This window comes from Callithrix jacchus, chromosome 10 (assembly GCF_049354715.1).
Source record: "Callithrix jacchus isolate 240 chromosome 10, calJac240_pri, whole genome shotgun sequence".
NCBI lineage: Eukaryota > Metazoa > Chordata > Mammalia > Primates > Cebidae > Callithrix > Callithrix jacchus.
Window position 1 is genome coordinate 119,755,873 of NC_133511.1, and position 12,051 is coordinate 119,767,923.

General features: G+C 48.9%; 1 protein-coding gene across 3 annotated transcripts in view; it reads right to left on the minus strand.

Annotated features, from left to right (window-relative positions):
- AHNAK (AHNAK nucleoprotein) overlaps window positions 1-12,051 on the minus strand; it is a 102,092-nt gene that overhangs the window by 38,975 nt on the left and 51,066 nt on the right. For all 3 annotated transcript variants that reach the window (XR_013523460.1, XM_009008326.5, XM_009008325.6), the window contains exon 5: window positions 8,228-8,327. Coding sequence is in view for 2 of the 3 variants with exons in the window: in XM_009008326.5 (XP_009006574.1) it covers window positions 8,228-8,327 (100 nt within the window). In the remaining variant the exon portion in view is untranslated. The remainder of the gene's footprint in view (window positions 1-8,227; window positions 8,328-12,051) is intronic.

Below are 12,051 nucleotides of genomic sequence, written 5' to 3' on the forward strand. Positions count from 1 at the left end.
TCCGCCACTGCCTAAGCATGCTTCCGAGTGAGATGCGGAGCCATGGAAGGTCACGCGTGAGTCATGGCAGCACTTGGCTTAGGTTTCACAAGGATTCACTGGCGGGGAGCAGCAGCTCACATCTGCAACACCAGCACTTTTGGAGGCTAAGGCAGGAGGATCATTTGAGGCCAGGAATTCCAGACCTGTCTGGACACCATAGTGAGACCCTGCCTCATTACAAATATTTTTTAAAACTAGGCCGGGCGCAGTGGCTCACGCCTGTAATCCCAGCACTTGGGGAGGCCGAGGCAGGCAGATCGCGACCTCAGATCAAGACCATCCTGGCCAACATGGTGAAACCCGGTCTCTACTAAAAATACAAAAATTAGCTTGGCATGGTGGCATACGCCTGGAGCCCCAGCTACTCGGGAGGCTGAGGCAGGAGAATCACTTGAACCTTGGAGCTGGAGGTTACAGTGAGCTGAGATCGCACCACTGCACTCCAGCAACAGAGCAAGACTCCGTTTCAAAAAAAAGAAGAACATAGCTATGATGGTGCGTGCCTGTACTCGGGAGGCTGAGGTGGGAGGAGTGCTTGAGCCCGGGAGACTGAGGTGGGAGGAGTGCTTGAGCCCGGGAGGCTGAGGTGGGAGGAGTGCTTGAGCCCGGGAGGCTGAGGTGGGAGGAGGAGTGCTTGAGCCCGGGAGGCTGAGGCTGCAATGAGCCGTAATGCCACCACAATACTCCAGCCTGGGTGACAGAGTGAGACTCTGTCTCAAAAAACAAACAAAACAAAAAGGATCAATCTTGTTGCTGTGCTAAGAGACAAAAGGAATCCAAGGCAGAAACGGGGAGGTAAGTTAGGAAACAATAACTGTAATCCTGATGAGAGATGCAGTGGCTCAGTTCAGGGCGGTGGCCGTGGAGATGGGGAGAACTGGCTAGATTCAGGACACAGAAGATAGAGCTGACAGGAACTGCCAACGGTGTCACTGTCTGATGTAAAAGAATAAGAGGAAGCTGGGCTTGGTGGCTCACAGCTATAATCCCAGCACTTTGGGAAGCCGAGGCAGGTAGATCACCTGAGGTCAGGAGTTCGAGACCAGCCTGGCCAACACGGTGAAACCCCTGTCTACACTAAAAATACAAACAAATTAGCCAAGCGTGTTGACACATGCCTGTAGTCCCAACTAGTCAAGAATCTGAGGCAAGAGAATCACTTGAACCCAGGAGGTAAAGGTTGCAGGTGAGCCAAAATCGCACCACTGCACTCCCACCTGGGTGACAAAGCAAGACTCTGCCTCAAAAAAAAATTCAAATGAAATTCTGACACATGATATAACATAGATGAACCATGAAACTATTATGCTAAACGAAGTAAGCCAGACACAAAAGGACAAATACAGTATCATTCCACTCACATGAGGTATCTAGAGTCATCCAATTCATACAGTCAGAAAGCAGCGTGGTGGTTGCCAGGGGCTGGAGAGTTAGCATTGAATGGTTACAGAGTTTCATTCAACGCTCTTTTCATCTTGGGAAGATGAAAACAGTTCTATATGGTAGCACAGTGACACGAATGTGCTTTATACCACCGAGCCATGCACAGAAAAATGGTTAAAATGGTAAATTTTATGTTATGTCTATTTTACCACCAGTTTTTTTTTTTTTTTAAGATGGGGTTTCACCGTGATGGCCAGGCTGGTCTTGAACTCCTGACCTCAGGTGATCCACCCACCTCGACCTCCCAAAGTGCTAAGATTACAGGCTTGAGCCACCGCACCCAGCCTTTTTTTTCTTTAAATAGATGGAACTCACAGATTGGTCCACTGGCAAGGGTCCTATAAGGTTTCAGAGATTTATAAACACAAATGCAAATGAAAAACTACCCTAGAGTAGCTGGGTGTGGTGGCTCATGCCTGTAATCCCAGCACTTTGAGAGGCCAAGGTGGGAGGATCACCTGAGGTCAGGAGTTGGAGATAAGCCTGACCAACATAGAGAAATCCCATCTTTACTAAAAATACAAAATTAGCCAGGCACGGCAGCGCACACCTATAGTCCTAGCTACTCAGGAGGCTGAGGCAGGAGAATTGCTTGAACCCAGGAGGCAGAGGTTCAAGTCAAGTTTCCTCCCAAAAGCAAAATTCCATCTCAAAAAAAAAAAAAAAACAGGCCAGGCAGAGTGGCTCACACCTGTAATCCCAGCACTTTGGGAGGCCGAGGCGGGTGGATCACGAGGTCAAGAGATCGAGACCATCCTGGTCAACATGGTGAAACCCCGTCTCTACTCAAAATACAAAAAATTAGCTGGGCACGGTGGCGCCTGCCTATAATCCCAGCTACTCAGGAGGCTGAGGCAGGAGAATTGCCTGAACCCAGGAGGCAGAGGTTGCAGTGAGCCGAGATCGCGCCATTGCACTCCAGCCTGGGTAACAACAGCGAAACTCCGTCTCAAAAAAAAAGAAAATTACCCTAGAGTTTTCCCATGGTTATCGTGGGTACAGGAATATCTGCCTCCATCCCACCAAGAGGGCATCAGAATGGGAAGAGAGGGATCATTGGGTAAGGAGCGGCAGATTCCAAATAGAAGCCTATTCCAGACCAAAGAACATCATCAAAGAGGAGAGGACTGAAATAAGACGGTCAGAGAAGCCAAGAGGGTTTGAGCCAAGAGGGTTCAAACCACGAAACAGGAACATTGTGGACCACCAATGGTGCGGGACATCTGATGACAGCTTAGGTGACCAGCCCAGTGTGAAGCTGGTAAGGGAGCATAATTACAGCAGCTAACGTTTGTCAGGCAATTACTACATGTCAGGCACCACTATAAGCACTGTGCAGGTACTAACTCAATCTTCACAACCACGAATGTTATCACCCCTTTTTTTTTTTTTTTTTTTTGAAGCAAAGCTTTGCTCTTCTTGCCCAGGCTGGAGTGCAATGGCGTGATATCAGCTCACCGCAACCTCCACCTCCCAGGTTCAAAGTGATTCTCCGCCTCAGACTCCCGAGTAGCTGGGATTACACGGGCACCACCTCACCCAGCTAATGTTTTATTTTTAGTAGAGACAAGGTTTCCCCATGTTGGTCAGGCTGGTCTTGACTCCCAACCTCAGGTCATCCGCCCACCCTGGCCTCCCAAAGTGCTGGGATTCCAAGCGTGAGCCATGGCACCCGGCCTTTTTTTTATTTTATTTTTTATTTTTTTTTTAGATGGAGTTTCCCTCTTGTTGCCCAGGCTGGAGTGCAATGGCACCATCTCAGCTCACCTCAGCCTCACGGATTCAAGTGATTCTCCTGCCTCAGCCTCCCAAGTAGCTGAGATTACAGGCATGCATCACCATGCCCAGCTAATTTTGTATTTTTAGTAGAGACAGGGTTTCTCCATGTTGTCAGGCTGGTCTCGAACTCCTGACCTCATGTGATATACCCATCTCAGCCTCCCAAAGTGCTGGGAATACAGGCGTAAACTACCACGCCCAGCGGATGTTATCCTAATCTCACAGGTGAAAGAAAAACTGGAGGGTTCCCCCAAGGAAGAGTAGCAGAGACAGGATTTGAACCCAGAAAGTCCAGTTTCTGAGCTCAGCTCCTAACCATGAGAGTACATGGCTCAAGGCAGGACAGTATGACATCCAACACCATGAGTTTATAGGTTTCCATTTGTAGCTTCAACTCCCCAGCACCTCACTCTTCAAAACCTCCTTGAGCATTTAGGCACAGCATAGGCCGGACGTGGTGGCTCACTCCTGTAATCCCAACATTTTGGGAAGCTGAGGTGGGTGGATCACGAGGTCAGGAGTTTGAGACCAGCCTGACCCAACACAGTGAAAACCTATCTTAAAAAAAAAAAAAAAAAGGACATAGCATAGATGGCTTGATTCAAAAGCTCTGCTGCTCTGAACTGCACAGACTTGTCTCCAAGCCCAGCAATCATTCTCTGATGTCCTGCTTATTTACCCAAATGACCCTGTAAGCAGCTGACTGAAGTGTTACCGTGAGAAAACCATGTTGTGTTCAAATGGGTTATCCCCTTGAGAAGTTGACTTAGAGAAAGCTGGAGGCTCATGGCAGGGGCAGGGAAGGCTTGTTTCTCACATGCCCGTGAAGTAATGTTTACACAAGACTCCAGCTTCAAAGTCCATGACAGTGGGGGACACGCGAGCTGGTTTCTAAGGAAACATCCATGATCAGGGAAAGAGGCGTCTCTGGCAAAGAGAGCTATAGTCTTTCTCCTGTACTTTAAACCAAGGCATGAGAAGATGAAAAGCCACGGAAGTTCCTCTAAGCTCCGCAGACTTGATCGGGATCCCTGCGACTGGCTGCTTTAAATCTGCCACCCTCAGTGCCTGGCTCTGCAAAGCTGCTCGGTGAATAAATGTTCATTGAATGAACAGACATTATGCACCTAGTGAAGAAGTCCTTTGAGAAAAGGGGTCAAGGCCGGGCGCGGTGGCTCAAGCCTGTAATCCCAGCACTTTGGGAGGCCGAGGCGGGTGGATCACGAGGTCAAGAGATCGAGACCATCCTGGTCGACATGGTGAAACCCCGTCTCTACTCAAAATACAAAAAATTAGCTGGGCATGGTGGTGTGTGCCTGTAATCCCAGCTACTCGGGAGGCTGAAGCAGGAGAATTGCCTGAACCCAGGAGGCAGAGGTTGCAGTGAGCCGAGATCACACCTTGCACTCCAGCCTGGGTAACAAGAGCAAAACTCAGTCTCAAAAAAAAAAAAAAAAAAAGGGGGGTCAAATCCCAATTCCCTTTTAATCCCACGACTTTAATTTCATCAGTGTTGAAGTAAAGCGTACAAGAACAAAGTGCTGCATTTGGCAACACGGACTCTAGAACCCAGTCCCCAGACAGCAAGAGAGAAACGGCCACGTGTAAGTGCTGGGAAGCCAGAGAGCGGCTCTTTCCATCATCTGTCTAGTTTTTGGTTTTGTATTGTTTTTTGGTTTTTTTTTTTTTTGAGATGGAGTTTCACTCACATTGCCCAGGCTGGAGTGCAGTGAGGCAATCTCAGCTCACTGTAGCCTTTGCCTCCTGGGTTCAAGCCATTCTCCTGCCTCAGCCTCCCGATTAGCTGGGATTACAGGCACCCACCAGATCTGGCTAATTTTTTTTTTCTTTTGTGTTTTCAATAGAGACAGGGTTCCGCTATGTTGTCCAGGCTAGTCTCAAATTCCTGGCCTCAGGTGATCCACCCGCCTCAGCCTCCCAAAGTACTGGGATTACAGGCATTAGCCACAGTGCCAACCCATCTGTCTAGTTTATATTCCAGGCAGAGGTGCTGGAGATCCTCCTGGGCTCTACTGAGAGCAGAATCTACAGGAGGCCCAGCATTGTGGGAGCTAAATCAGGGATGCCTGGGCACCATGGGAGAGCATATAGAAGGGGCCCTGAGCCTAGACTGGGAGGCCCAGGTGGGCCTGGAGTGCTGGTTCAAAGGCCCAGGAAGACGGGGGGAGAGAGGTGTGGAAGCTCACACTAAAGACACAGGAGCATGGCCTGGCATCATGGATGTGGGGACCAGCACTAGGGTGTGGCTGGAGTGAAAAGCACACATGGGAAGTGGTGAGGGCTAAGCTGACAGCTGGGTCATGGCAGCCTTGGGTGCTGAGCTAAGGATGCAAACCTCACTCCAAAAGCCATAAACTGCCACTGAAGAATTTCAAGGAGGGGAGTAACGTGATTTGACTCTTTTATCTTGAACTCATTACTATTTAAGGTCACTCTATCCGTGAAGGAAAAGACCTAAGATAGGTAGACAGTCAGGAAGGGACTGTAGCAAGTAATAAAACTAAAACCACTGGAAATGTTAAGAAGGTAGGTGGGGCTGAGCGAGGTGGCTCAGGCCTCTAATCATGATCTCAGCACTTTGGGAGGCCAAGGCGGATGGATCACAGGGTAAGGAACTCGAGACCAGCCTGGCCAATATGGTGAAACCCCGTCTCTACTAAAAATACAAAAATTAGCCAGGTGTGGTGGCATGCACCTGTAATCCCAGCTACTCGGGAGGCTGAGGCAAAGGAATCACTTGAACCCAGGAGGCAGACGTTGCAGTGAGCTGAGATCGTGTCACTGCACTCCAGCCTGGGCAACAAAGCAAGACTCCATCTCAAAAAAAAAAAAAAAGGTGGGTGACTGGTGTGGTGGCCAGATGGTAGATGGTAGAGCTGATGAGAGACAGTGGGGTGGGGGATGAAAGAGACAGGAAGAGGGGAGATGGAGGGGAACCCAGATGTGCAGGCCTGGAGCTCGGAAGGGAGGCAGGCTTCAGAGTCATAGAGCCCCAAGAGGTTGCCCGGAGACAGAGTCCGGAGTGAGAAAAACAAAAACCCATGGCAGATCCTTGGGAAATTCTGCCAGTCTCAAGGTCATGGGAAGAGAGGGGCCCACAAAGGGCCTAGAAAAGGAGGGCAAAGTCATCCTAACCAAAGAAACATCAACACGAAGATGTCGCCAAGCAGAGGGGGCAGGGTGTTTCAAGGAAGGAGAGGGCACAGCACCAAGTACCAGAGATTTCCCTGGGCACCAACAGAAATAAAGCTGATTTGTAGGCTGGGCGTGATGGCTCATGCCTGTAATCCCAGGACTTTGGGAGGCCAGGGTGGGCCGATCACCTGAGGTCAGGAGTTCAAGACCAGCCTGACCAACATGGAGAAACCCCGTCTTTACTAAAAATACAAAATTAGCCAAGCATGGTGGTACGTGCCTGTAATCCCAGCTACTCGGGAGGCTGAGGCAGGAGAATCGCTTGAACCTGGGAGGCAGAGGTTGTGGTGAGCCAAGATCACGCCACCACACTCCAGCCTCAGTAATAGAGCAGGACTCCGTCTAAATAAATAAATAAATAAAGTGGAATCAGCAAGAGCAGTACTGAGTGGTGGAGTGGGAGCCTGGGGACGGGGAGTTGGGGGACTGGAGGGAAGGGAAGATGACGAAGAGGCCACAAGAACAGAACAGGCAACGCTTTCCAGTTGGCTCTCAAAGAATAGCACCACAGCAAGAGGGGTTCGGGCTTGAGGGGGCTTTCTTTGAAGGAGGAGGAGTGTGTGCATGTTTACTTGCTGAAGGGACATTCACCCCAAGCTACCGGTAGAATGCAGTGGGGAAGAGGTGAGTGGAGGGAATGGGACTCAGACGGAGGAAGGAGGGTCCACAAGGGCAGAGGGAGGAAGCAGAGCTCCTTTCCCCAGTGCCTGGGCAGTCAGCCCTCTTCAGCTAACATGGCCATGTGGGAATGCAGGCTCAGTGAACTTGACAACATGTTGAAAGGCCGTACAGTCCATATTTTCCATTTATTGCTTTGTTCTGTCGAGACGAAATCTCACTCTGTCACCCAAGCTGAGTGTAGTGGCACAATCTTAGCTGACAGCAACCTCTGCCTCCAAGTGATTCTCCTGCCTCAGCCTCCCAAGTAGCTGGGATTACAAACACCCGCCACCATGCCTGGCTAATTTTTATATTTCTAGAAGAGACAGGGTTTCACCATGTTGGCCAGGCTGGTCTCAAACTCCTGACCTCAAGTCATCTGCCCGCCTCGGCCTCCCAAAGTGCTGGGATTACAGGCATGAGCCACCATGCGCAGCCCATGTTTTCTCTGAAGTCTCCTGATTCTTAGATGTTTGCAACTACCTCCAAAAAACAGTTTAGTTTTTGTGCAGGCCAGAAACATGGCTACAGACCAAAATGAGCTAATGAACCCCCAACGTAGCTCCCTAGGACCCAGGATTTCCATACCCCACAGTCCCCTCTGGCTCTCCCTCCTGTGGGCCTCTCCCTCCTAGGAGGCCTGAAAAAAGCATTTCCTTTTGAGGATCAAAAGGGCGTTTTCTAAGCTCTGGTAGATCTTCCACTAGAAGTAGATTCCAACCCTTTAATTCTACATCTTTGGTTTCTGCCCCACCCTGGCTTCTGGGTTTAATAGGTACTGTCTTAAAAGCACGGGGATGTTCCGCAGCAGCCCTCCCTGTGAAGAAGCCCTTGAAGTTCCTTCTAAAGGAGTCTGTAATCCTTCTGTAGTAAGTGCATTTCCTGTGTGTTTCTCACAAAGCTGAAAGAAGAGGAGAAGGACTTGAATTTCTAGGCCCAGGAGGAAGGGGGGCTGGGCCCCGGGGGTCCCGAGCCATGTCCTTCCAGGCGTGGCTTCCACAGCCCAGGCAGGCATGCCCATCTGTATAAAGGGTGTCATTATCATAATGAAGGTCATCAGCCTTTCGGTCCCCACCACTTCTCTCACCTGCATTTGGGGTGGAGACTGAAACTGCCCCGGCTTGGCTGGTGGCTTCCTTCTGCTTGTTGCGATCTTTGCATTCCAGTGCTGATGGTTGTGGTGTGTTCTAACAAGGATAAAGATTATCACCAGGTCACTTATCAAACCATCCAATCAATGAGCACTTGTCAAATGCCTACTATGGGTGTGTAAAACAACAGAGACCCACATTTGCCACCAACAACCCCCAACCAGCCCAGCCCAGGCTCCATCCTTGCCTGGAATCTCTAGCTGTAGAGAAGATAACAGAGATCTTTAGAAGGCGACTGGCCTAACCTGAGACATAGCCTTTTGTGACAGCCCAGGGAATCTCATGCAAAGGGGACAGTGTTATCTGGGGTTCATCCCACCACCAGACCCAGTCCTTCTCCTCAAGGACTTTGCCGTGACAGAAGGAGAGAGATAAAGTACAGCTAAGCACTGAGGAGCAACGTGCGAGAAAGGACGGTTTTGTTGTGGGACCAGCATATTCATCGGTTACTGTCCCCTGGGGATCTTTGCTCCGTCCAGCGTTACACTGGATGCTGCCGGGTAGGGGTTCCGATCGCTAGACTCAGCTCCCCTCAGAGCTCCTGATGCCCTTCATGGTAGCTCTCCAGTCAGAGATCACCACCATCTGTGGGGAAGGGGGGTGTTCCCATCAAGAAGGAGAGCCCACCTGCTCAGCCTGTAATCCCAGGGTTTTGGGAGGCTAAGATAGACAGATCACCTGAAGTTGGGAGTTCGAGACCAGCCTGACCAACATGGAGAAACCCCATCTCTACTAAAAAATACAAAATTAGCCAGGCGTGGTGGTGAATGCCTGTAATCCCAGCTACTCGGGAGGCTGAGATGGGAGAAGCACCTGATCCCAGGGAAGTCGAGGCTACAGTGAGCTGTGATCACACCACTACACTCCAGCTTGGGTGACGGGGTAAGACCCCCCCAAAAGAAAAGAAAGTGGCAGAGCTGAGATTTGAACCCAGACCACCTGGTTCATAAACCCACACTCTAAACGCTACACCATCCACTCATGTTTCACAGCATATATTAGGAAATACGAAAGAAGGAAAAAAACCCAAGCCAAGTTGCCACTATATTCAAGCTAAGAAGTTATCTTATAGAAAGCATGACTTTTAGCTAAATATGTAGATAACCTCACAGTGTCCTATTGTAATTCACTGCCAAAACTAGAGTGCTTTAGAAATAACTGTAATAGGCCAGGCACAGTGGCTTATGCCTATAATGCCAGCACTTTGGGAAGCCGAGGCGGGTGAATTATTTGAGGCCAGGAGTTTGAGACCAGAATGGCCAACATGATGAAACCTCGTCTCTACTAAAAATAGAAGAATTAGCCAGGCATGGTGGTATATGCCTGTAATTCCAGCTACTCAGCAGGCTGTGGCAGGAGGATCATTTGAACCCAGGAGGTGGAGGCTGCAGTGAGCCAGGATTAAGCCACTGCACTCCAGTGTTGGGGATAAAGTCAGACCCTGTCTCTCTTTTCCATTTTTTTTTTTTTTTTTTTGAGACAGAATTTCACTCTTGTTGCCCAGGCTGGAGTACAATCGCATAATCTCCACTCACCGCAACCTCCACCTCCCTCTTCAAGTGATTCTCCTACCTCAGCCTCCCTAGTAGCTGGAATTACAGGCACCTGCCACGATGCTCAGCTAATTTTTTGTATATTTAGTAGAGACGGGGTTTCACTATGTTGGCCAGGCTGGTCTGGAACTCCTGACCTCAGGCAATCCTCCCACCTCAGCCTCCCAAAGTGCAGGGATTACAGGTGTGAGCCACCCCACCCTGCTCGACCTTGTCTCAAAAAAAAAAAAAGAAAGAAAGAAAGAACAGTGATATTACTAAAACCCAGCAAAACAAAGATTCCTTAGTAGCTGCACTAAATAAAGGAGTAGGGAATGAGTTCAGTTTCTATTCACTTTGGAAAATGAAACAATCAAATCATTAAGCAACTGGTTTTCTGAAACAAAAACAAAATTAATCCGAAACCATTTAAAAACTCACACGGCCTTAAAAGTCCTAGGCTCCCTCTGAAAAGCAAACTTCAAGAAAAAGCCAGCAGTATTAAATCCAGCCATATCCTGGGTGATATTCAATCACTAGAGATTATATTAAGATACTCTATGAGTCTAAACAGTACCGAAATCGTCAAAGCAGAGACAAGGAAGATCTTGTTAGTAACAAAAAACTATACCTAGAGAAAATACTCAGGGAGAAAAATGCTTCCACAGCCACCACTCTGTTATTTTGAAAGCAGAGGTTATCCAGGCAAGGTGGCTCATGCCTGTCTGTAATCCCAGCACTTTGGGGGCCAAGGCAGGCAGATGACAAGGTCAGGAGTTCAAGACCAGCCTGGCCAACATAGTGAAACCCCCATCTCCACTAAAAATACAAAATTTGGTCAGGCATGGTGGCATGCACCTGTAGACCCAGCTACTTGGGAAGGTGAAGACAGTAGAATCACTTGAACCCGGGAGGCGGAGGTTACGGCGAGTTGAGATTGTGGCGAGCTGAGATCGCGCCACTGCACTCCAGCCTGCGCAACAGAGTTAAACTCATCTCAAAAAAGAAAAGAAGAAAACAGAGGTTGAGAAAAACAGAAGAGCAAATGACATTAAGGTGTGGTTGGGAGAAGGAAATCCCCATGGAATTAAATGGTATAAAATGTAAAGTGTTCTGGGCGGGGCGTGGTCGCTCACACCTATAATTTCAACACTTTGGGAGGCCAAGGCGGGGGGATCACCAGGTCAAGAGATCGAGACCATCCTGGTCAACAAGGTGAAACCCCGTCTCTACTAAAAATACAAAAATTAGCTGGGCACGGTGGTGCATGCCTGTAATCCCAGCTACTCAGGAGGCTGAGGCAGGAGAATTGCTTGAACCCAGGAGGCAGAGGTTGCGGTGAGCCGAGATTGTACCATTGCACTCCAGCCTGGGTAACAAGAGCGAAACTCCATCTCAAAAAAAAAAAAAAAAAAGTAAAGTGTTCTTAAAGCTGTCCCTTTTAAAATGTACTTCTCTGTGGAAAACATCATACTGAGTGTGAGCCTTGAAAAGATTAAGGCAGGATCCAGACTGCGGTATCGTTCCTGAGGTACCAGGAAAAGGTTTGAAGATGGGCCTGATATCATCAAAGCCAAGCATGGAAAACTAACAACTGCTAACGTGTTCTGAACTGAGCAAAGGAGGAACCCAAAGGCCAGTGCACCGAGCAGCCTGGGACTGAATGATCGGCAATGTCACTTCGTCATTCCAGGTCATGACCACTGTGTGGCAGGAAAGGATGTGGCAGAAGGGCAGGCTGTGATCTCAGAGAACTCCTTGAAGCCGCTGAGAAAACAGAGGATAAGGAAGAGAAGGGGGAGGTCACTCCCCTGAAGCCCGAGGATAAGGAAGGGAAGGGGGAGGTCACTCCCCTGAAGCCCTCCAAGACCTCAGACTCTCCTGTTTCGTATCTAAAGGTCATGGTAAAATGTGTGGAGAAAACTGATACATAATCATTCCTAACAAAAAGGGTAGAGACACCATTACTCACTCTAGGTAAAACAGTTACTAACAGGAGACATGGCATTCAATAGTATCATTAGGGCACACCTGATTGTGTTACTAAAGGGAAACATTCACAATTTCCTGACCAAGAGAGAGCTGAAATTTTTATTCTAAGAAGATCATAGAAACTGGTAACAAATAAGATCAATAAACCATACAAGTGTGCAGAAAATAGGGCTTTCATACCCAGAAGAGGGGTGTACATGGATGCAACCTTTTTGGGGGCAATGTGGAAGTTAGCT